General features: G+C 45.9%; 1 protein-coding gene across 50 annotated transcripts in view; it reads right to left on the bottom strand.

Annotated features, from left to right (window-relative positions):
- MADD (MAP kinase activating death domain) overlaps window positions 1–22599 on the bottom strand; it is a 58987-nt gene extending 36388 nt beyond the window's left edge. For 7 of the 50 annotated variants that reach the window (XM_057507645.1, XM_057507672.1, XM_057507653.1 and 4 more), the window contains exons 1-21: window positions 22457–22598; window positions 18989–19148; window positions 17816–18412; window positions 17131–17434; window positions 16512–16643; window positions 15946–16059; window positions 15185–15265; window positions 9497–9675; window positions 8906–9141; window positions 8549–8705; window positions 8178–8281; window positions 7895–8085; window positions 7289–7542; window positions 6898–7037; window positions 5980–6081; window positions 4616–4675; window positions 4155–4257; window positions 3630–3816; window positions 3390–3540; window positions 2930–3136; window positions 113–210 (exon numbers count right to left, since the gene is read on the bottom strand). In XM_057507645.1, the coding sequence (XP_057363628.1) occupies window positions 113–210; window positions 2930–3136; window positions 3390–3540; window positions 3630–3816; window positions 4155–4257; window positions 4616–4675; window positions 5980–6081; window positions 6898–7037; window positions 7289–7542; window positions 7895–8085; window positions 8178–8281; window positions 8549–8705; window positions 8906–9141; window positions 9497–9675; window positions 15185–15265; window positions 15946–16059; window positions 16512–16643; window positions 17131–17434; window positions 17816–18412; window positions 18989–19050 (3459 nt within the window). In that variant the 5' untranslated portion in view covers window positions 19051–19148; window positions 22457–22598. Of the gene's footprint in view, window positions 1–112; window positions 211–1159; window positions 1214–2929; window positions 3137–3389; window positions 3541–3629; window positions 3817–4154; window positions 4261–4615; window positions 4676–5979; window positions 6082–6897; window positions 7038–7288; window positions 7543–7894; window positions 8086–8177; window positions 8282–8548; window positions 8706–8905; window positions 9142–9496; window positions 9676–15184; window positions 15266–15945; window positions 16060–16511; window positions 16644–17130; window positions 17435–17815; window positions 18413–18988; window positions 19149–22283 lie in introns of all 50 variants that reach the window. The other 43 variants (XM_057507656.1, XM_057507684.1, XM_057507685.1 and 40 more) reach the window with 14 other exon arrangements.
- Window positions 22600–22918: the final 319 nt, after the last annotated feature.

Genomic DNA, 22918 nt, shown 5'->3' with positions numbered 1-22918 from the left:
CTATTTTGGATATTCATGTTGTTTCATGGTTGTCATTTTTTTTTTTAACTTCCACAAGTATTCTGAGATAGAAATTTTAATGCCCGCAAGTCTCAACAAGGTTGTCACAAACCTGGGAACCAGAGGTCAGGCTCACACCACTGTCTGCGCTGATCTGGGACTTCTCCTCTGTCTCACCAAGGTCAAAGACAGGCTTGACTATTTCAGGCCCTGAGCGGGGGAAGACTGTCATTCAGCACACAGAGGCTGGGACAGGCTGGGGAAGGGGGTGGGACAGCAGCACAGCCTGGCCCCAGACCTAGTTGACATGTTCCAGGCACCTTTCCAGCAACTAGCCCCATCCAGGACCCACTGGAAGAAACCCCCAGATGCCTCAAGAACCAAGTGGGACAAATTAAACCTGGTCTCAAGGGGTTCTGCAGCCATCTTCTCAACCTGAGAAAATTCTGGGGGAATCATCCTAAAATGGGAAGCTCCACAAACACACGTCTAAACCACATTCCACTGCACTTAGAGTCAGAGTTTCACTGGTGTGTGAAGCCAGGTCACTCAGGGCTTCCCAAACAAATGTGTCTAAAGGGGCTAGAAAAGGTGGGGCCAATGAGCCTGAGAAACATCAGCTGTTTCTGTGGACACCACCTACCCCCACCCTACAACTTCTACATTTGAGATCAAAGCCATCCGTTTTCCCCACCCACACACAATGGTATGGCAGAAGGACAGAATGACAGAAAGCAAGAAAGCATGCCTAGGCAAGCCACCGGAGAAAGTTGGAAGCTACAGACTCAACACAGAGGGACAGCAACCATCTCTGCCAACTGTGCCCACAGGCCTTCTAATGGGTGAGGGAGAGATCAGCCAATGAAGGGCACTGAGATAGGCAAATGTTCTCCCCACCAACTCTGATGCAACAGAGAACAAAGTTCTAAGGGATTTTACTCAACACCCTGACTGCAGCCTGATTGCTATGGGAGGAGGGGGAAAGAAGCAGCCTACAAGCCACATACCTATGAATCACATACTACCTACCTGCTTTCATTCCAAATACCCCCCAAGGCAAATTTGGAGTGGGGCTGACAAAGGAAGCCTGCCCCAGCTGGGCCTGTGGAGTTGGCAGGTATGGGAGACTTGGGAATAGGAAGGGGCATTTGTTCCTTACTCTGTTTTTCCAAAGCTTTTTGCTTTTTCACTTCCTGGTGCTTGTTCCACAATTCTACCCCAGATGCAATGTAAGCAGGAAAGAAAGACAGACAGAGTCAAAGGCTGGTCAGACAGACAAAATGGAAACCCACCCACCCAACTTGATTCAGCCTCAAGCACAGGATTACAAATGAAGAGATAAAAAGAGATCTTCTCTTTGGGGGATTAAAAATCAAGAGATCTCACACCTTCCCCCCATGAAGCAGACTCCAAATTCTTAACCCTAATGTCAATGCAGCAGTAAAAACTCTGCAGAATGTTAGAGCTGGAAGAGCCTTTAAGCAGCTCCTTCATTTTGGCATGAGGAAGACCATCCTAAAGAGGCTGGAGCACTTGCTCGAGATCACAGAACTCAGGATCAACTTAAACTTCCCCCACACCATGCTCTCCCTGCCCAATGAACTGGGCAACAGCAATTTTTAAAGATTCCAGGTAAGACTGATGATCACCTCTAGCAGCCAATGGGTTTCAGAAGCATGAGCACAAATCTGTTTGATTCACTGGATTGGACAGAGGCCACTCATGCAGGCAATTAGCATTCTTCCTCGTGGCTACCAAATAACCTAACTCACCCTCAGAATCAGCACCTGTCCCAGGAGACCCATTCTTAGCCAATCATCTGGAAAATACTTCCAGAGAAGTAGAGGTGACAGAGAACATTAAGTGGTCAAGAACAGCATCTTAGTAGGAAGAGAGGAGAGAGAATACTGATCATCACAATTCTTTTCCTGGAAGAACTTCAAAGTCTATTTAGTCTATTCTCCTCCTTTCCCAGATGAGGACACAGAGACCCTGAGAGGGGAAGGGATTTGCTCACACTTGAATTCCTAGATGGGGGCAGATACAGGATTAAAACTCTAGACCTCCAGACTTGCAGGTCAGTACTTTTCCTAGACCACTACTAGGCAGGAGAAAAGGCAGGAATGAATGCCTCTTGGACAACATTCTGCAGGCTAGAGAAGTGTAGCTTCCCTAAAAAGGAAACAGATTCCTCATTACCCTTTATGGAAGCAGAAGGCAACTGCTAACACTTGTGACAGAGAGGCATCTGCTAGAAGCATACTGCCTAGGGATCCAGAACCAGAAAAAGAAAGACACAACCTAGAGACTCAAGGTCAAGTGGGGAGTGAGTCAACAGAGGTGACACCCAGAGAGCTCACTAAGGCACTGCCTTAAGAGAGGATGGAGAAACGCCAAAGGTAAACAAGCCCTTAACCAAGTCCAGTAAGGAAAGATTTAAAGAAAAGCTGGCTCAGAAATCTACACCTGAAGGTTCAGAACCCAGGGAAATGGGATTGCCTGATACACCCCAGAGGAGCATGATAACGGCTGGTTAGGGAAAAACTGGTTTAGAGACCCAGATGATCAAGGTTTTATAGCCCAAAGATGCTATAGCCCATAAACTTCCTGAGAGCTTCCAGGAACTCATGTGATCTCTCCATATGTGAAGAAATCCAGGCGTAAATAAAAAGAAGGACCAGGAGTATGGCTCAGGGTCCCTAAGCCTCACTGGGTCCTCTAAGTAAAACTTCCACTCTTCCTTTAAGGTGTAGTTGAGGGGTGGCTGTATATAAAACGTAAGGGAAAGCAAAGTATAAAGAAAGACCTTTAGAAGTGGACACAGGCCTATCTCCCTCTCTATGAAGCAAAGCATGGGGAAAAGGAAGGTGGGGTTCTGGACAGCCTGAAAGAAGGCAGAGCCCTTCCACCATGCCACAGTGACACATACCGACAGATGCTACAAAATTCTCTTCCTTCAAGCTTCTGGTGTCTAGTTCCTTAGGACCCTTTCCTGTGGCACTTGGTGTCCGAGGTCCCAGCTGGGGAACTCTCAGCTGTGCCATAGCCTTTGGGTCCTCCTGCCCAGCCAGGCCAGGATCCTTGCCAACTGGTGTATTTATACTCTCTGTTGGACTTTTCTTCCGCTTGTCTGGTTCTGAGAAAAAGAGTATAGGAGGAGGTCAAAAGAAACAGTGCTCGGGAATCAAGATAAGGAAATGAGGTAGGAGAAGCAAGGACACAGGAGGATATGGAATGGAAGAAGTGCAAGGAAAGAAAAGCTGACATCTTATGACAGGAAAATACCTAGTACACATAAACATGCACTAGAAATAAAATTCCAAGCCTGATGGGCAGCAGCTTGGCACTGGGAAACTTGTCAAGCGGATGGATTCACATTCTTTCCCTACCTTTATTATAGTAGTGGGTCTGGGCGATCTCCAGAAGCCCAAAGATGCTGGCCATGCCCCCCAAACCTGCGTGGGCATAGGACTGCTCCAGACTGAGCACGGTGCATTTGAGCAGGTCTAACATCCCCTTGTATACCTTCCGACTGATCTCCTGCAACAACAGCCCAGGCCGAGAGTTGGCAAAACCACCCCTGGTGTCCAGGCCCCTCTTCCCAGTTGATTCCAACTCCCAACACTGACCACATCTGGGATGACATCCTGCCGGGCCTCATCCTCTGACTGCACTGTGCGGTTCAGCTTGCTCAGGACAAAGACACGCAGCTGCTCACTCTCCAACAGCCGTCGCACCTTCTTCACACTGAGCCAGCCAACGCCCTGGCCATCCAGCACGCTGTGCACCACCTCCTTCAAGAACTGCTGGCTCGCACTATGGGGTCCACACACCACTTTTGTGGTCTCCAGCTTCTTTGCAGAGCAGCCCACCCTTCAGCAGCCTAGATGCTTGCCTCCAGGGGCCAAGCCCACTGAATTCCCCCTCTCCCCAGATCACCTGGTTGGTGCAAGGACCCACCAGGGCCGTTTCACTCTCCTCAGCACTCTGAGCTATGACCCTTGTATGGGAGCTATGACCCACTGGGAGTGCTGGCAACAATGGTTTCATCTCCCCGACTGAGAGCTTCTCTCCCACTCTTGAGCATCCCTAACGTTTGGTACAGGAATGTACCTCTATGAGAGAACTTTCAAAATAGCCCTGCTATTTATTACCTAGAGTTGCTCGATCGACCCTGGGGTGACAGCGGCTCTTTTTTCACTGTTGGGCTGTGTTTGATGACAGACGGCTTCTGGTCTACTAGGGCCCTCCTGTTTCCTGCTGACAGGGAGGGCAGGAATGAGAGAGAGGCGTCACTGTTGTGGTCTGGAGGCAGGATCAGCACAGCCCTAGGTAGCCATGTCCACAACCGTTCCCCAGAAGACTGGGTGAGGGCAGCACCAGGGCATCACACAGGGAGACCAGCTGTGGCAGTGTGTAGGAGGTGGGGATGGAGACTTGGGTCACTCCACATGCACCAGCAGCACGCCCCATGGGCAAGCACGGGCACCTAGGGGCATGGAGCCAGGCAGGTCACACATGTGATATTGCTTGCTCCATGAGGAGGACGGCCCTCAAGCAGGCACAGAAGATGCTAGGAAAAAAAGATCATGCACAGCTCACGGGCAAGACCCACCTTCACCACTCCCAGGGCCGGCTTCAGTAACAATCTCCATTAGAGTATTTAGCCCAAATACTGGGACACAAAATACACAATTAGTAGGTGCACCACAATACCAAACCCCTAAACCCCTCAATGGAACTGAAAGTCAGATCATCTGAACATTCTCCCGAAGCTTAGTGTACATAACCTTGGTGTTTAGGCACCTCAGAGCTGGAAGCCAGGTGACCAGGAGACAACCACAGCTCCAGGAAAGACCATCTTTAAGACTATGGCCTCTCAAAGCCAGGGGCAGGGTAAATGACACAGGAGCCTTCAGGGACTAAAGAGGCACATGCACAACAGGAGGGCCATGGGTTTCTAACACACCCAGCACAGGGGTCCAGAGGGCCTGCAAGTATGTAGAGGGAAGAGACCTATCTTGCAGACGCTGCCGTGGGAAGGGGGATGAAGGTGAGAGGATGGCAGTGGTGGATGGAAGTGACAAGTGCAGCAAATGCGGTGAAGCATCAGCATGCAATGAAAGCATTTTGATTGTTCTCCTCTGCAACCGCACCAAATTAAAGCTGGTAAACTAACACTTTTCCATCCCTAACCTGCCAAGCCATGTACGGATTCTACAGCGCCAGTTAGTTCCCTGCACTACCAGCTATGATGCCCTGCTGCCCATGTACCCTATGTTTCCAACCCCACCAAAGAACATTCCTTCTATTCCTGACATTTTTAATCACTGCAAAGAGAGGTCAGTAAAAACATATGGAGCTGCTTCCCACTGTGCTTTTCTACTGTGATTAACTATTTCAGCACCACATCCAGAGGAAACAATCAGAGTCAGAGTAAACTCAGAAGAACCCTGAAAACTGTCAGAGATCAAATAAGGTCTCTTGATGAAAATCAAATAAGGTCTTAACTGCCCCCCAGAAGCCAACCAATATTACTTGGCTCACCCACAGGCCCTGTGTTGACTTGAAGCCAAAGTAATAGGCTTCCTGACTCCATGAACACTGCCAGGCTCTTCACAACCATCCCTGGCGGGCCAGCTGCTAAGTCCATGCAGTAGGAACCGGGTAGGTGACCAGTGGCAGCTGATAATACCAAGTTTAATTATGTACCCCTGACAAGTTCCCCCAGAGGCAGCAGTAATCCCACAGTTGCCATTATGGTAAATGAGGTAACAGAGCTTTCTCTTTACCTACCAAGATAGTTTCCAACTGAAAACCAGCAAAAGCCCACAATGTGCAATAAAAGCCATGAGAAGCGATAGGAGGGGCAATAGCCAGATCAAATGATTCATCACACACAGGGCTCCTGACAAGCACCCACAGGCCTGAAATATTTCCCAGAAAATCCTGGTTGGGCAGAAGGAGGGCCACAGTTACCTTTCAGACTAGGGAAGGGTGTGATCTTCTCCCGGGCACCCTTGCTGGGCAGTGTGAGGTTTGAAAGACTGAAGCTTGTACTGTGGTTCCGATACAGGCTGCCTATCAAAGGGACAGTGTGAGAGCAATGAGTTGGGGGATAAAGAATCAAAGCATCACACTCCAACGACTGTGTCATCTTCACCTTCCTCCTTTTCAGACACAATCCCAGGGCCTCTGCTCTATCTTAGAAAAGACTAAGTCTAACTCGGGACAAACAAAAAGGGGCCACTGCCAGGACTGCTCAAAACCCAACAACAGCTTTCTCCGACCACCTCTCATGACGATATCCGAGTTGCTCATCTGTTGCTGATTGGGCACAAAAGCCAGCAGTTAGTGCACTTCAGGTCTGAAGTTGGTGCTGTCCCTCCCCAGCTTCTGAAAAAACTCACAATCACAATCATCCCATATGTTGGCTTTCTCTGATCCCTAGTCTGTCTTCAGTCTTTAACTGATACCCTCCCTCATTTCTGGAAATATTCTTTAAGCACAAAAGTCAGCGTCATATAGATTTCAATACATGTTCATGAAAATGCTCTTCACCAGATATTATATACCTAAATAAAATCTGACCAGAATATTTCCACAAAATATAAGTACAAGTGTATGCTTTTAAGTGTAATGATTATTTGCCAGTTGACAAGCTGTCTTACCTGAAATAGATGGAAACCTCCAAGTATAAGCATAGTAAGATCTCTGTCCCTGTCCTTTATTGATCTTCCTTAAAAATATCTCATTCATTATCGCTCAAATGACCTGAACTGGGGGTTGGTAACACCAACCCAGGCCTGTATCTGAAGTTCTAAGCAGCACCTGCCACACTCAGGCCCTACTGGAGGGAAAATGGGAGAGAACCATGAGAGGGTTGAAGGCACTTACTGGCAAAAGACACGATGCCCCCGAAGCCCTCGCTGCTGTTGTTGGAGATGGTGGAGGTGGGGGAGCTCGCTCGGGAGTCTGACTCTGCATCTGAGTCGCTTGCCAGTTTCAAGCTGTTGGGCCGCAGCAGCTTTTGAGCCCTTGAATGCACAGTGGCACCTATGAGCCCCAGGCACAGGTACCTACTCATGGGTGTGTGGCCCTTACACTACATTGCAGACACTCTTCCCTTCCCGCAATTCCTAAATGCCTACATCAAAGCACCACCCTCTAGGGATGGCAGGACCACAAGGGCATTCAGACTTCTCCGGCCTCCTGATTAACCCTCACCCAGGCTCCACTGCAGTGAGGTCTTCAAGTCACCCTTCTAGTGGTGTCCCCAGGCTCTCACCGATTGCCATTGACATGTTGGCTGAATCGGGGAGTGTAACTTTCCCCCTGCTCATCGTCATCTTCCTCAGGGGGAAAGCCATACTGTGGCTTGAAGTATGGACTGTCATAGGTTTGCTGGCACACTGACCCCACTCCAATTTCTGTCTGACGCCTGTCCACGTTCCACTTGCCCATGCTGGGAGGTGCGGGCGGGAGGGACTTGGAGACGCCTGCTGCTGCCTTAGCATCCATCTCTGTTGAGTCAGCCAGTTCCTAAACCATATAAAATAAAAAGTGGTTGCCTGGTACCCAGTGATGCCTTTCCTTGTTTTCAGCTTGGCAGGGATGATCTAGGCTTGTCAAATTCCTATCCTGAGGAATATGTGAGAAAAGATCTCTGCAACACCCCCATTCTGTCCCCACAAACTATGCAAGGGGAAATCTTAGCTGAATCTTGAACAAAGCCTGATGAGCTCCTTCTGGAATCAAAACTGTGTCAGAGACTGTAAGCTATGGGGCCTATGTAGAGGAAGATAGGGAGCTTGTGAAGAAAGGAGCAAATAAGGAGCTTTATCTGAACTTTAATACAGATGAGGCCCACATCCCAAGCAGTAGCCCCACGTACAGAACAGGCTCCCTGGGTGACGGTGCTGGGACTGTTGCTGGTGGGGGTGCTGGAGCTAGAGCACAGTGGGGGGTTTTCCTGAGAGGTCCCGCTGTCTGGGCCAGGTTCCTCTGCTTCCTTCTGGGTCAGCAGCTCATCGATCTCCACCTCACTGGCATCCCCCAGCGCTGCATGTGTCAGTGGATCCACATCTGCCAAAACCCACAGGTGGCAAGTACAGACTATACAAGCCCAGAACCCCAAACCCTGCCCAGAGCTGGCCACTCTCCCCAAGGACACTTACTGGGAGTATCACCATTGATGTCACATTTCATCATTTCACTGACAAAGTCACCAAGGGAGGAGTAAGAAGAGCTTGAGTCATCATAATCCATACTATCACTGCCACTACAGAGTGAAGAGCACAAACATAAAAATAGAAATCAAACAGAAAGGAGGAGCAGGGAAAAGAATCAGCAATCAGCACTAGGAATATTAAAAAGAGGAGCATTCTTAAGATAAAGAAGCAAATATAAAACAATTAATCAAAATATAACTCAAGGCTTCAAAGACTGTTAAGTAAGTCCTGTGACATTTTGCCATTGTGCTAAACAAGGGCTAGTGAGAGCCTCTTCTCCTTTAAAAACTATTTTACCTCCATAAGGGACTGCTCACCTGTCATCAGGAGGGTCTGAGTCAGAGTCATGCTCTAGGGGCACACGCAGCGCCTCAGCCAGCTGGGAACTGCCATCATAGACTCGATAATGAATGGGCTGCAGCTGATGAGCGTACCACTTTGGCTTGTCCCCAATCAGGGCCGGATCAAACATGTCTACCCAAAGAGAAAAAAGGACAGAGTTAGCAACAAGGGGGAAAAAGCAAGCAACATGTAAAAGAAAGGTAGCAAAAAGTCTAAAGCAAAATAGGAATGGAAGGGGCAGGTAAAAGATCAGAAAGGGAAAAAGGAGAGGGAAGGGCCATCAGGAGGACAAAGGCAGAAGGTGGGGCCGAGCAGAGGGTAGGTGGACTCACTGTTGTGAATTCTCTGAAAGGCATAGTTGGTGGGGTTAAGGATCCATTCCCCAAAATACTCCACAGCCTGAGTCCTGGCCAATTTTTCAGCAAAAGGTGTCTGCCGAGGGCGTGAGGCTAGAAAGGAGCCCACTTGGAAAGCAACCACGGGCCGAGGGAAGAGCCGCAGGGTGCGTGTGTGCATCTGAAGGCCCCGCAGCATGTTGGGGGAGTTGAAGAAACGGACCATGGCCACTCTGGGGAAGAAGGGGGCAGCAAGGCAGTCCAGTCTCCAGCTCGGGCTGGGAGGGTTCCTACGATCATAGTTTCAGACTGCCTCCCAAAGCACCACTTCACAGGCTTCCAACATTAAAGGGAGAGGTATCTTAAAGAATCATCAGTCCCCTTTTTCACTCAAGGCTTCAAAGGCCTCTGAGTGTGCTGAACAAAAAGAGTTTCTTCTCTTTGCTTTTACTAAGGAAGCAAATATGAACAAATATTATACATGTTTATAAAGGAACTCAGGCTCAGGGAAGCAGTCTGCCTCTAGGCTGCCTGGAGAGCAGAAGCCAATCCAAGAGCTCATTGATTGCCTAGTCAACTTGATCATACCTGGTCGCAACATCCACAGAATCCACGTCATTGCCATAGATGAGTGGATTGAATTCCGTGGATGGTGTGGACTGCAGGTCACTAGAAGGCCTTCCCAAGAGAAGAGGAATTTCCTGGCCCTCATGGAATTTCTCCAGATTGAGGATGGGCTGGGTGTTGAGACTCATGCTGGCAAGGGCCTGTGGAGCAATAAGAAATTCTCCATAGAAGGCAGATTCCTGGTTGACTAGCCAACCTCATTTCCTAGGAAAGAGCCCTCAACTTTGAAATAAGAATCCAAATATTTGGACCTTTAGAAAATAATGTGTATATAGACCTTCAGCTTAAGTCAACTTGGGTTAAGGCAACTTAATCAAATCTGAAGTCAAGTCCAGGGCATTAGTTTTCAAACATATTTTAGCCATGAAATCTTGTTTTTCAATTGAAATCTATGTGGAAATATAAACAATTGAAGCATGTAAAAGTAAAGCTTCTCTGAGACAAGTAGTGACTCTGTGGCATCTTACTATGCTGATGGACAGTGACTACAGTGGGATATGGGGGGAACTTGATAATATGGGTGAATGTAGTAACCACAATGTTTTTCAGGTGAAACTTCCATAAGAGTGTATATCAGCGATACCTTAATAAAAAAAAAAAAAGAAAGTAAAGCTTCTTGAAGGACATGAGGAACCCAGAGCCTCACATGCTCAGTGCTCCCAACCTGAATCAGCCCCTAAGATGCCCCAGGAGCAGTTTGAAAACTACTGGTCTAGACCAGCAGTGCTTCTTAAATGGTAATAAACACAGGAATTACCTAGGATATTAAAATGCAGATTCTAATTCAGCATGTCTGCAGTGATTCTGCACCTCCAACAAGTCCAGGGGACAGTAATGCAGCCAGTCCAAACACTGAGTCGCGGTGTAAGAATACAGGATCAAAAGAATCCACTCCAAAACTACAAGATCTATTATCTGAATTCAGCAAAGTTGCAGGATACAAAATTAATACACAGAAATCTGTTGCATTCCTATACGCTAACGATGAACTAGCAGAAAGAGAAATCAGGAAAACAATTCCATTCACAATCGCATCAAAAAGAATAAAATACCTAGGAATAAACCTAACCAAGGAAGTGAAACACCTATACCCTGAAAACTACAAGACACTCATGAGAGAAATTAAAGAAGATATCAATAAATGGAAACACATCCTGTGCTCATGGATAGGAAGAATTGATATTGTCAAAATGGCCATCCTGCCTAAACCAATCTACAGATTCAATGCAATCCCTATCAAAATACCAATAGCATTCTTCAACAAACTAAAGAAAATCATTCTAAAATTCATATGGAACCACAAAAGACCCCGAATACCCAAAGCAATCCTGAGAAGGAAGAATAAAGCTGGGGGTATTACGGTCCCCAACTTCACGCTCTACTACAAAGTCACAGTAATCAAGAAAATTTGGTACTGGCACAAGAACAGACCCATAGACCAATGGAACAGACTAGAGAGCCCTGATATAAACCCAACCATATATGGTCAATAAATACATGATTAAGGAGCTATGGACATACAATGGGGAAATGACAGCCTCTTCAACGGCTGGTGCTGGCAAAACTGGACAGCTACATGTGAGAGAATGAAACTGGATTATTGTTTAACCCCATACACAAAAGTAAACTCGAAATGGATCAAAGACCTGAATGTAAGGCATGAAACCATAAAAGTCTTAGAAGACAACATAGGCAAAAATCTCCTGAATATAAACTCGAGCAACTTCTTACTGAACACATCTCCTCGAGCAAGGGAAACAAAAGCAAAAACGAACACATGCAACTACATCAAACTAAAAAGCTTCTGTACAGCAAAGGACCCCATCAACAGAACAAAAAGGCATTTTACAATATGGGTATGGGAGAATATATTTGTAAACGACATATCCGACAAGGGGTTGACATCCAAAATAGATAAAGAACTCACATGCCTCAACACCCAAAAAGCAAATAATCCTATTAAAAAATGGGCAGAGGATATGAAGAGACACTTCTCCAAAGAAGAAATTTAGATGGCCAAGACACACATGAAAAGATGCTTCCACATCACTAATCATCAGGGAAATGCAAATAAAAACCACAATGAGATATCACCCTACACCAGTTAGGATGGCCAGCATGGAAAAGACTAAGAACAAATGCTGGTGAGGATGCTGAGAAAGGGGAACCCTCCTACACTGCTGGTGGGAATGTAAGTTAGTTCAACCACTGTGGAAAGCAATATGGAGGTTCCTCAAAAAACTAAAAATAGAAATACCATATGACCTGGGAATCCCACTCTTAGGAATTTACACAAAGAATACAAGTTCTCAGATTCAAAAAGACATATGCACCCCTGTTTATTGCAGCACTTTTTACAATAGCCAAGATATGGAAGAAACCTAAGTGTCCATCAGTAGATGAATGGATAAAGAAGATGTGGTACATATACACAATGGAATACTATTCAGCCATAAGAAAGAAACAAATCCTACCATTTGCAACAACATGGATGGAGATGGAGGATATTATACTCAGTGAAATAAGCCAGGTGGAGAAAAACAAGTGCCAAATGATTTCCCTCATCTGTGGAGTCTAACAACGAAGCAAAACTGAAGGAACAAAACAGCCGCAGACTCACAGACTCCAAGAAGGGACTAGTAGTTACGAAAGGGGAGGGGTGTTGGAGGGCAGGTGGGGACTGAGAGAGAAGGGGATTGAGGGGTATTATGATTGGCACGCATGGTGTGGATGGATCATGGGAAAGACAGTGTAACACAGAGAAGACAAGTAGTGACTCTGTGGCATCTTCCTACATTGATGGACAGTTACTGCAATGGGGTATGGGGGGGACTTGGTAATATGGGTGAATGTAGTAACCACATTGTTTTTCATGTGAAATCTTCTTAAGAGTGTGTATCAATACCTTAATTAAAAAAAAAGAATATGGGATCAATGAATCCAAGGATCTTAGCTCTTACAAACACTTAAAGTAGTATTTCATATACCAGCCTCTCCATCTCTAGTCATACTAAAGCAATCATCAAGAATGAAAACAGCAAGGGGAGACAAACTTCCTGAACCTGCAATCCTCAGCAAACTCTGCACAAGATATCATATTACATCAACAGTGATGGAGTGAGAGTGAGAGGGATGTCACAAAATGGTCCCTTTAAATCCAGACAGAAATCATCTAGAGATAATGCTACATAACCTAGACAACAGAGAGAGATATTCCTGAAGACTCTACAAATAACAGCAAGGATTCCTAAAAAGAAATACAGAGGTATCTACTGGCGGTCCTACAATAACACATACACCGGGGCAAAGGAATGGGGCCCTTTCATGTTTTACCTGCAGGTACTATGTTCAGCATGCAGGAGAAGAAGAAAATCAATCAATGAAAAATGCACCCCTGAAAACTATAAGACACTCTTAAGAGAAATCAAAGAGGACACTAGCAAATGGAAACTCATCCCATGCTCTTGGCTAGGAAGAATTAATATTGTCAAAATGGCCATCCTGCCCAAAGCAATATACAGATTTGATGCAATCCCTATCAAATTACCAACAACATTCTTCAACGAACTGGAACAAATAGTTCTAAAGTTCATATGGAAACACCAAAGACCCTGAATAGCCAAAGCAATCCTCAGAAGGAAGAATAAAGTGGGGAGAATCTCGCTCCCCAACTTCAAGCTCTGCTACAAAGTCACAGTAATCAAGAAAATTTGGTACCGACACAAGAACAGAGCCACAGACCAGTGGAACAGAATAGAGACTCCAGACATTAACCCGAACATATATGGTCAATTAATATATGATAAAGGAGCCATGGACATACAATGGGGAAATGACAGTCTCTTTAACAGATGGTGCTGGCAGAACTAGACAGCTACATGTAAGAGAATGAAACTGGATCACTGTCTAAACCCATACACAAAAGTAAATTCAAAATGGATCAAAGACCTGAATGTAAGTCATGAAACCATAAAACTCTTGGAGGAAAACATAGGCAAAAATCTCTTGGACATAAACATGAGTGACTTCTTCATGAACATATCTCCCCGGGCAAGGGAAACAAAAGCAAAAATGAACAAGTGGGACTATATCAAGCTGAAAAGCTTCTGTACAGCAAAGGACACCATCAATAGAACAAAAAGGTACCCTACGGTATGGGAGAATATATTCATAAATGACAGATCCGATAAAGGGTTGACATCCAAAATATATAAAGAGCTCACGCACCTCAACAAACAAAAAGCAAACAATCCAATTAAAAAATGGGCAGAGGAGCTGAACAGACACTTCTCCAAAGAAATTCAGATGGCCAACAGACACATGAAAAGATGCTCCACATCGCTAATCATCAGAGAAATGCAAATTAAAACCACCATGAGATATCACCTCACACCAGTAAGGATCGCCACCATCCAAAAGACAAACAACAACAAATGTTGGTGAGGTTGTTAAGAAAGGGGAACCCTCCTACACTGCTGGTGGGAATGTAAATTAGTTCAACCATTGTGGAAAGCAGTATGGAGGTTCCTCGAAAAGCTTAAAATAGACATACCATTTTACCCAGGAATTCCACTTCTAGGAATTTACCCTAGGAATGCAGCAACGCAGTTTGAAAAAGACAGATGCACCCCTATGTTTATCACAGCACTATTTACAATAGCCAAGAAATGGAAGCAACCTAAGTGTCCATCAGTAGATGAACTGATAAAGAAGATGTGGTATATATACACAATGGAATATTATTCAGCCATAAGAAGAAAACAAATCCTACCATTTGCAACAACATGGATGGAGCTAGAGGGTATTATGCTCAGTGAAATAGCCAGCCAGTATCAAATGATTTCACTCATATGTGGAGTATAAGAACAAAGAAAAAACTGAAGGAACAAAACAGCAGCAGAATCACAGAGCCCAAGAATGGACTAACAGTTATCAAAGGGAAAGGGACTGAGGAGGATGGGTGGAAAGGGAGGGATAAGGCGGGGAAAAAGAAAGGGGGCATTATGATTAGCATGTATAATGTAGGGAGGCATGAGAGGGCTGTGCAACACAGTGAAGACAAGTAGTGATTCTACAGCATCTTACTATGCTGATGGACAGTGACTGTAATGGGGTTTGTGTGGGGGACTTGGTGGAGGGGGGAGCCTAGTAAACATAATGTTCTTCATGTAATTGTAGATTAATGATAACAAAATAAAAAAAAAAAGAAAAATGCACCTAAAGGATTACTCAAAGAGGAATTTTTGAAGAAAGCATTCTATAGGGACTTAGGAATCAATTCAAGAGGAAAATATAATAGAAACCAGATTGTCCAAGCTATTAACTCCTTTCTTACAAGACTGGGCAAATGTTCCAAGGCCATGAAGAATGGCAGCTGTGACAAGAAACAGAAAATGAAGGGTAGTTTTACACAACGTAAGTTTTAGAGGGTTGGAGGGCATACGATGAGTTAGAAGGAATCCAAAAAGCCGTTTTTAAGATTCACCCTGCCACCCAGAAATGGGATACACCTCTTCTCAAGCCCACCCAAGGCTAACAAAGCCAACTTCACTTGAAGTCTGGGAGGAAACTGGCTCTAACAGCAGCTGTCTGCCTACATTGGCCCTAAGCAGCTACTGCTCCCCTTCCTTTTGTTCAGTCTTCACCTACTTGCTTTAAATGTTTTTTCAGCTCTAATGATTCCGGTTCTGGCAGGACAGGGAGCACTTCTGCATTGGTGGGGGCAATCACCTGCACCAGAAAACAGAGAAAAGGCATGACCTTAGAAGTAACTGCTCAGGAGTTCCTCTTACATAGAGGTAGGGACCAAAATAGGAAGCTGTATAGACAGCATCATCATGTATATGTGAACTCATGCATTACATACACACACATACATAAGATATGCATATACACATATATGATACACACACACACACCTGAAAAGAAAGAAACTTAAATGTTATTGGTGACTATCTCTAGATAATAAGATTATAGTTTTTATTTACTTCTTTATACTTTTTTGTATTTTCTAAAGTTTTATGTAAGGCCTTTCTATTGAAGTTTGAATATAAAGAATATTAATACACATTTTTAAAAAGTCTTAATCAAAAGACAGTTTCTTACTAGAAACTATTCTCCAAGAAAACCATTAGATGATCTACACCATATGTAATGGTCCTGTAGCCACAAGTGCCCTACTGCTCAGATATGGAGGAGCACTTAATTCTGACAAAACTAAATCTTGTAATTCTTCAAGTCATAATCCAGATCCTCTTAAGCCAATAAAGTAGAAGCAACATTTTTAAAAATTGTGTCAGACTTACACAACACAAATCACCCACCAATTTAAGACCTCTGTGGGAGTAATCTAGAAAAACAGAACACAGTCCTCATTCTAGACCCTACAATGCCTTAGCCAAGACCCTCACCCGATTACTGTCCAGATCCACTAGCCATACATCATCAGGTATTTTGAAGTCCAGTTTGTAGAGGAAGAAGCTGGCAGGGACCCCGATGATGTACGGGGTTGGAGCCAACAATAGCTGCAGAAAGGATAAAGAGGATAAGAAACAGAAACTAAACCTACCGTGATCACTTAACAAGTCAGAATTTTTCTAGACAAAGAAATGCAGGTCTACAACCCCTTTTCCAAGAACTTTGAGGGCAGATGTGTTTCATATGTTACATACACACATATGTATAAGATATGCATATACACATGTATATGTAGTGCATATCCTGTACATTACGTTGACACCTGCAGCAGTGTACCCAGTAGCCTCTAATCATTAATGTGATAAATACAAACCATAAATAGCATAGGTTTTGCCACCAGATCAGTTCAAGTAAGGTCATACTCTACAGGCAAATAAGTTATGCTATGGGATTGAGGACCACTACTGATTTACAACTTCTTTGGGCATTAAGCTTCCCTCGGAGCTGGACAGAGTTGGAAAATAGATGTGACAAAGCCAGAAAACACCTGGAGACCCACCTGCTCTGCTGATGCCATGCAGGTGGGCAGCAGTGGGATTACAGGAAACATATACTCCAGGGGGTAGATCATTGCCACAAATGCCATCACAGACATAGACAGTGCATTGTAGTCTCGAGACTGTAGCACCACCTGCCATATGTCATAAGGATCACTCAACAGCATAAATAAAGTTCACAAGAAAACAGCTTCCAACAAGATAATTTAATTTCCATTTCATCATGCCTAGGGCATTTTCCACAATTATTACTGCCCCCACCCTGCTCGCCACCTCCCAACCCAAGCACTGTAGTAATCTTCCTTCAAATTACTCCCTTGCCTTCCTAGTTCTTATACTCCCAATCCCAGGACCACTCATCGGAACACAACTACTGATATTCCCAGAGAATTAGGTACAGTTAAGGATAATTCAACTGAGTTTGGACCTTCTGAACATGTCTCGCTGATACCAGTACCTTCATTCAATCCATACCTACTGAGTACCTGTTCTATACTTGACATCGTGTTACCTCCTGGAGACAAAACAATGAAAAAGATGTAGTACTTGTCCCTAAAGAGCTTATGGTCTAGCTTCTGCCATATTTCAAGCCCTTTCCCTAGAGACATCTAGAAAGCTCACCTTGTGCTCTAACAGAATGCAGGTTAGCACCTGAAGACAGGCATCCACACCCAGAAGTTCCAAGGGAAGGTGCAGAGGGAAATCCACTAATGTGAATCGAGAGGGGTCCGGAAGAGCAAAGGTCAGAGCTTGCTGGAGCTCCTGGGGTAGGACCTCAATGTCTACTCGCTTCTGCCCAGAGACAGGTACTGGGGAGCGCAGCAATCGATAGATCCAGGCCTCGATCTCTCGAAGGTCCTGCAGAAGGACACTCGACTTCTCCTCCACCTGCAATGATCCAGTAAAGATGCGCCACATGGTGTCCCTGAGGAGTAGACAGCAGGAAGCAGACACATGAGCACCAGGGGCTGACACCCCACTGCAATGCAGTGTGACCACAGAGGGCATAATGATGGCGATTGGAAAAGCCCACCCACTGGGCTCAGTTAGGACTCATAGGTATACACAAGGGTGAGAACAAGTGTAAAAACATGCACATAGCAGGGCTTATTGTACACATCAAACTCATCAGCACCAGTCCAAACACAGTTATGATAGGATGAAGTCCAACTCTACAGCAGTCTTTTTCTTAGTAAGGACTAACATAATACACTTCAGTAGGTCTGAGGACCTCAGGCTTTAGTGTAAATTTCCTGCTCTCTTCCTGGACCAATTATACCTTATTTCTAAATGCAGCAAGCCATACCTCTGTATGCCTCGAGGGATGCCCAGTTTCTTGCCCAGCAGTCTCTCACTACAGCAGTCCACCAGACGTTTGAGGGTATACAGACATTGTCGGAAGGTGGAGAAGAAGGGGTAGTGGCTCAGCACACACAGGGAGGTCAGAGTACTGTTGCGGGATCGGTTGCCTGACTTGGCCCTGCATTTACCCCGAGGAGACTGGTTCACATCAGGGGTGGCATCAGCACTGGGAGGCTGCAAGGACGAGCCACTCTCCGAGCTCTCAGTGCCAACCTCTTCTGAGGTGCGGGTGGCACAGGGTCCTTCCTTCCCATGAGACCCTGCTCCACCTTCCCCCTTTTCCTTAGGCATTCGCTTTTGGAAGGACCGGTAGAAGTTAACGCAGATGCCATAACGTGTGACTCCAGTGTCCTTGTCAGTGAGTGTGAAGACAAAAGAGGTGTCATCCCGTAGGCTCATGCGCCGCTGCCGCACACTCAGACAGCCCTCGGGCTGGCAAAAGAACACTACATCTGGGGGCAGGGGAAACTCAGCATGATCCTCTAATGGGTATCGCCGTAGCAATTCAGGAGTCTGGGCCACACTGTCACTGCTCGGGTGCCTGAAGAATATAAAGACAAATTCAGCAGCCTGAGGCTAGGATGCTCTTTCAAATTTTAACCACAGTCCAGAAATTAAGCTCAAAATGCCACTGGATAAAGTAAGCTAACATTAGGGCCATGGGTACTGCTTGAGACATTTAGCTGGTAGGCTAACTGAGGTCTGCACTGCCATGACAACACCTATCCTGAAATGAAAGGGAAAGTGCAACAATAAAATCATCACTAACAAGATGAGTAACACCTTTCAAGGTCTATTAGCTAATGAATCACCAAAACAATATATGTAGGTAGAGAAGGAGCACTATGTACTTCTTGTTTTTACCAAATAAGGAAACCAGGGTATATAGAGCATATCTGCTCAAGATCACAAAGATGCCAGTTAAGAGCAGAGTTTTGCTCTATCTCTGTTCCTCCAGGCCAGTACTCCCTATCCACCTAACAGTGGCATCAAGGTTCCTATCAGGGTAAAACAGGAGCATGAGATACACAGAGCAAGGTGGAAATGGAGAAAGGAATAATTACAGTTGTGCGGCTGTCCCAGATGACAAGACAAAAAAACCAGTCTCTCTGGTTACCTGGCCCCTACGATCACGAGGTAATCCAGTGCCCGGGGGCAGAACTTCTTCTTCTGTACCATGGTTCCTATTCATCAGTTCATCTCACAGAAACTTCAAGGCGCCAAGCAAGGAGTCAAAGTTCCCAGGATGAATTCTGGTATTATCTGAAGATCCAAGTCTAATAGGGAAAAAGTACTGCTAAGATCCTTTGTTGTGCCAAAGGGATTCATCCCTCTTAGGGCACTGGTCAGAAGGTGTTCCATTTTAGTACTAAAGATAGAAGGGACACTTCTCCTAGCCAAGAGCTCGAGCTGGGCTTATGAGCTCAGAGAGTCAAATGTCAAGAAACAAGATAAATAATGGCTCACCTCCCCCCATCCCTACAAACCATCCTCACCCCTGGGGTTCTTTTTCTGAAAAACAGACCCAGTTAGTCTAATCTGGACTCAGTCATTATGATAACAAAAATTAAGTCACTTTTAGGACTGCTCCAGGATGGAGCAGGATCAAGCCAGACTCTCTAATCAGTACTAGTCTGCACTCCTATCTCTAGATGGAAACCTAATTATTCTCTGATCCAACATTCTGTAATCAGCTTGATGTGAAACGAACCTTATATAGTTAGTTACACTCAGACAATAACAACAGCTGGCTACTTTACCCCATGTGATCTGAAATGAAGAACATCTATGTCCCATTTGCTTCATGGAAACCATTTTCCTCCTCTCTTCCAGCAAGAAAGGGGCCCAGTGGTTACTGTTATAGCTCTGCCCTTGGTGCTGAATCATAGTCTTTCTCTCTATTCTCGTCCCAGGATTAGAATCAGTAATATAATACTAACAGATGAGGCCTCGTCTTTCTCTATTTTACAGAAATTAAGAATTTGATGCATGAATAACAGGATTTCTGCAAGGACAGAGAGAGATGTTCAGGGGACTTTCTGAACCATAGTCCAAAAATTAGGAAAAGCTTACATGGTCTTAATCATAATTCATTTCCTGTTGGGTCTCCAAAGACTTCTTTAAATAAATGTTTCATGCCACTACAAGCCTATTTTCAGTGCTTTCAGGATTCTACCTCTGTGCTCCCCACATGGCCACACTAAGACCTCATTCACTATAGACATACAAAGAGAATCTCATTACACTACACAACCACTCACACACCACTCTTTGCTGCTGTGAGCACTCTCATACATATAGACATACACACTCCGTTTATGCTTAAGGCCCAATTTGATTTAAATAATGACAAGTCTTTTTTCTCCCCTACTTAATAATAAAAAAGACCTATCTGCAACAACTTCTCAAATCATCAAAATACCGTTCTCTCCTTTCTCTTGCTCCCAATATAGGATTTGCAGGTAATAGGATTCAGTTTTGTCTCCACAGCGACTCTGGCTGCCAGCACTATTTATAGAATAGCCACAGCCCCTCCCCCACTTGGTGACCACACAGTGCTAGGAGCTGCTACAAGCACTGTGTGGTCATAACAGGGCCCATAACAACTCATTCTCCTTAAATCTGGAGACATCTCTTCCATCAACAGCACCTGCTAATTATTAGGTTACCTTCACCCCCATGTGCCTTTAGTTTGCACTTTGTCCTAATTCTGGATTTTGATAGTGATATCTCCTTTCCACACAACCAACACCAAGCTCCCAAGCATGCCATATCCTCATTTCTAGGTATATTACCACTCAAAGAAGTCCTCCACTACTATAGAGTTATGAGCATGCTGCAGAAGGTGGGGCATGTTAAAGAGCTGAGCTAGGACTTCCCAAGCACAATGAGAAGGGGAGGGGAATACAGAAACAAAATGGGGAGGAATAAAGCATTATCTGTTCTATAAAGAAGTATGTGGAAAATGCCTAGGGTGAGAGCCAAAGTATCTTAAAATAAAACAAAATTTGCAGTACCAAAGCTCAAGGCTAAGCCTTGAAATCTATTTTTACACTGAAAACCAGGAACTCTTTTTACCAAAATCTCAAAGATCACACCTGAAGCATCTACTAACATATCAGCTATCAGGCCTCAAGCCTTGGTGGGGATTCCAGCCCCTCTCCACTGACAATCATTTGATAAAACTCGAGTCATTGTCATACTCCACAATGTTCATCTCCCTCCAGAACCACAAGACCCTGAGATCTTGTGACTGTTCTAACAACTAGTGATAGGGTAGATTTTAGTCACAATTCGTATCCCATCAACAACCATCGCCTTTGGTCATTCCAATTGCAATGATAATTAAGGCTTTTTCCATTACCCCCTCCCCTTCTCATAGACTCTAAGTCTTCTAACATTACCTATAACTCATACTCTGTCTTCATTATTCACTTAGGCTCAGACTGCCTCCTTCCTCAACCATATTTAGTAACTCAGAGCGCCTGGTTCCTGTCTCCTGTATTCCAAAGGCATCAAGCTCAAAAAGTACACCTATCTGCTGATGTACTACATCACTATCTACTCCATCCAGATGCAGATTCAGAATACACAAACCTTTAAGCTGTATCTATGTTTTCAGCCTACAAATGACCACGCTAATCAATCCTTTGGGTTCGCCCTCCTTTGGGGCAGGATGTCATAGCAAAACCACAGGAACTGGAGAGCGATATGACATCTTTGCTGACGTGAGCACAACGGGAGGCTCCCTCTCCTCCTCTCCCTCCCCAGGCAGTGACCTTGCAAGCGCTACAGTACAGACTAGTCCAGCGTGGATCAGAACGAGAGCAAAGAAGCAGGCAATAGGTAGGGTTGGTGAAGAAAGGAGCGCAGGAAAATAAAGTATTTAAATATGTACGAGGACGGAAGGGGAAGCAGTTGCAGGAAAGATTATAATGGTGTCCCCACTGCCCAACAAGCCAACTATGAAACACCAACTGCAGAAAAAAAAATTTTAAGAACCAAACGTGGTTCTCCAAACCCTAACAAAAAATGAGCGCGCGCACGCGCGTGCATACACACACACTCCACGCTCGCATGCCAGGTGCTTATCCCAGCCAGGGCCTCGGGCTGGACAGCTCTGCCCGCCCTCTCACCTGCTGGACAGTTCTCCCCGACCCCGGAACCAACGCCATCCGCCAGCCCTGCAGGAACCGAGCCCAGCAACAGCAGCTGCGCCCAGGCCCGCAGCCCCTAACCCCTCGGCGGCCCGGAGCGCCCCCACTTCTAGCCCCGCCCTATTCCCTACGGTCCCCCACTCCTCCTCCAGACCCCGTGCCTCCTCACACTCTGGCCACCTGATGTCTGGCCATCCCTATAGAGCCCGGTCCCAGATACCCTTCTAGGGACCGGAGTGGTCCAGGCCTTCCTACCTCCCACGCCCCGGGGGACCGGCCAGGCAGGGCTCGATGTCCCCCGGCAGCCGACGGTCAATGGCTCCCCGGCGCGAGCGCCGCCGCGCGCGCCACTTCACATCTGCACCAGGGGTCGCGCACCACTCGAGCAGGGTTGGAAAGGGAAGGTTGACGGGGCCCGTGGTCCGTACCATTCACCTCCGGGGGGACGGGGCTACACCAACCCGATCACTGAAGGGTGGAGCCAAACTCGGGAGAGAGGCGGCTACGCACACACCTATCCGTGCGGGAGTGGAACGTGATGGGGCGCGCTGGGCCAGCCCAGCATTGCTACAGCCAAGGGGAGGACCCAAAGGAATACGTTTTGTTTAGGTTGCGCAAACAGATTTTTATTCGATATGGTAATAGCGCCCGTTTCGACGAAATGTGCATAAATCAGGAAGCGACTTCTCAACATGAACCGCCCCTAAGACTTTCTGACAGTCCTCCTCATCTCCCTCCCTCCCCCCGCACGCGGCTTGGAAGTGCCCAGCCGCCTGGGCAGGAAAGCCTGCAGCCCCAGCAGGGGAACCTTCCAATTCTGGGGCAGCGCGGGTACTTGAGGCCGGAAGGCGCGGCCGCGGTATCACCTACACAGGGTGAGCTCCACGGAA

The sequence above is a fragment of the Manis pentadactyla genome, chromosome 9 (assembly GCF_030020395.1).
Source record: "Manis pentadactyla isolate mManPen7 chromosome 9, mManPen7.hap1, whole genome shotgun sequence".
Taxonomy (NCBI): domain Eukaryota; kingdom Metazoa; phylum Chordata; class Mammalia; order Pholidota; family Manidae; genus Manis; species Manis pentadactyla.
This window is presented reverse-complemented; position numbering and strand designations above follow the sequence as displayed.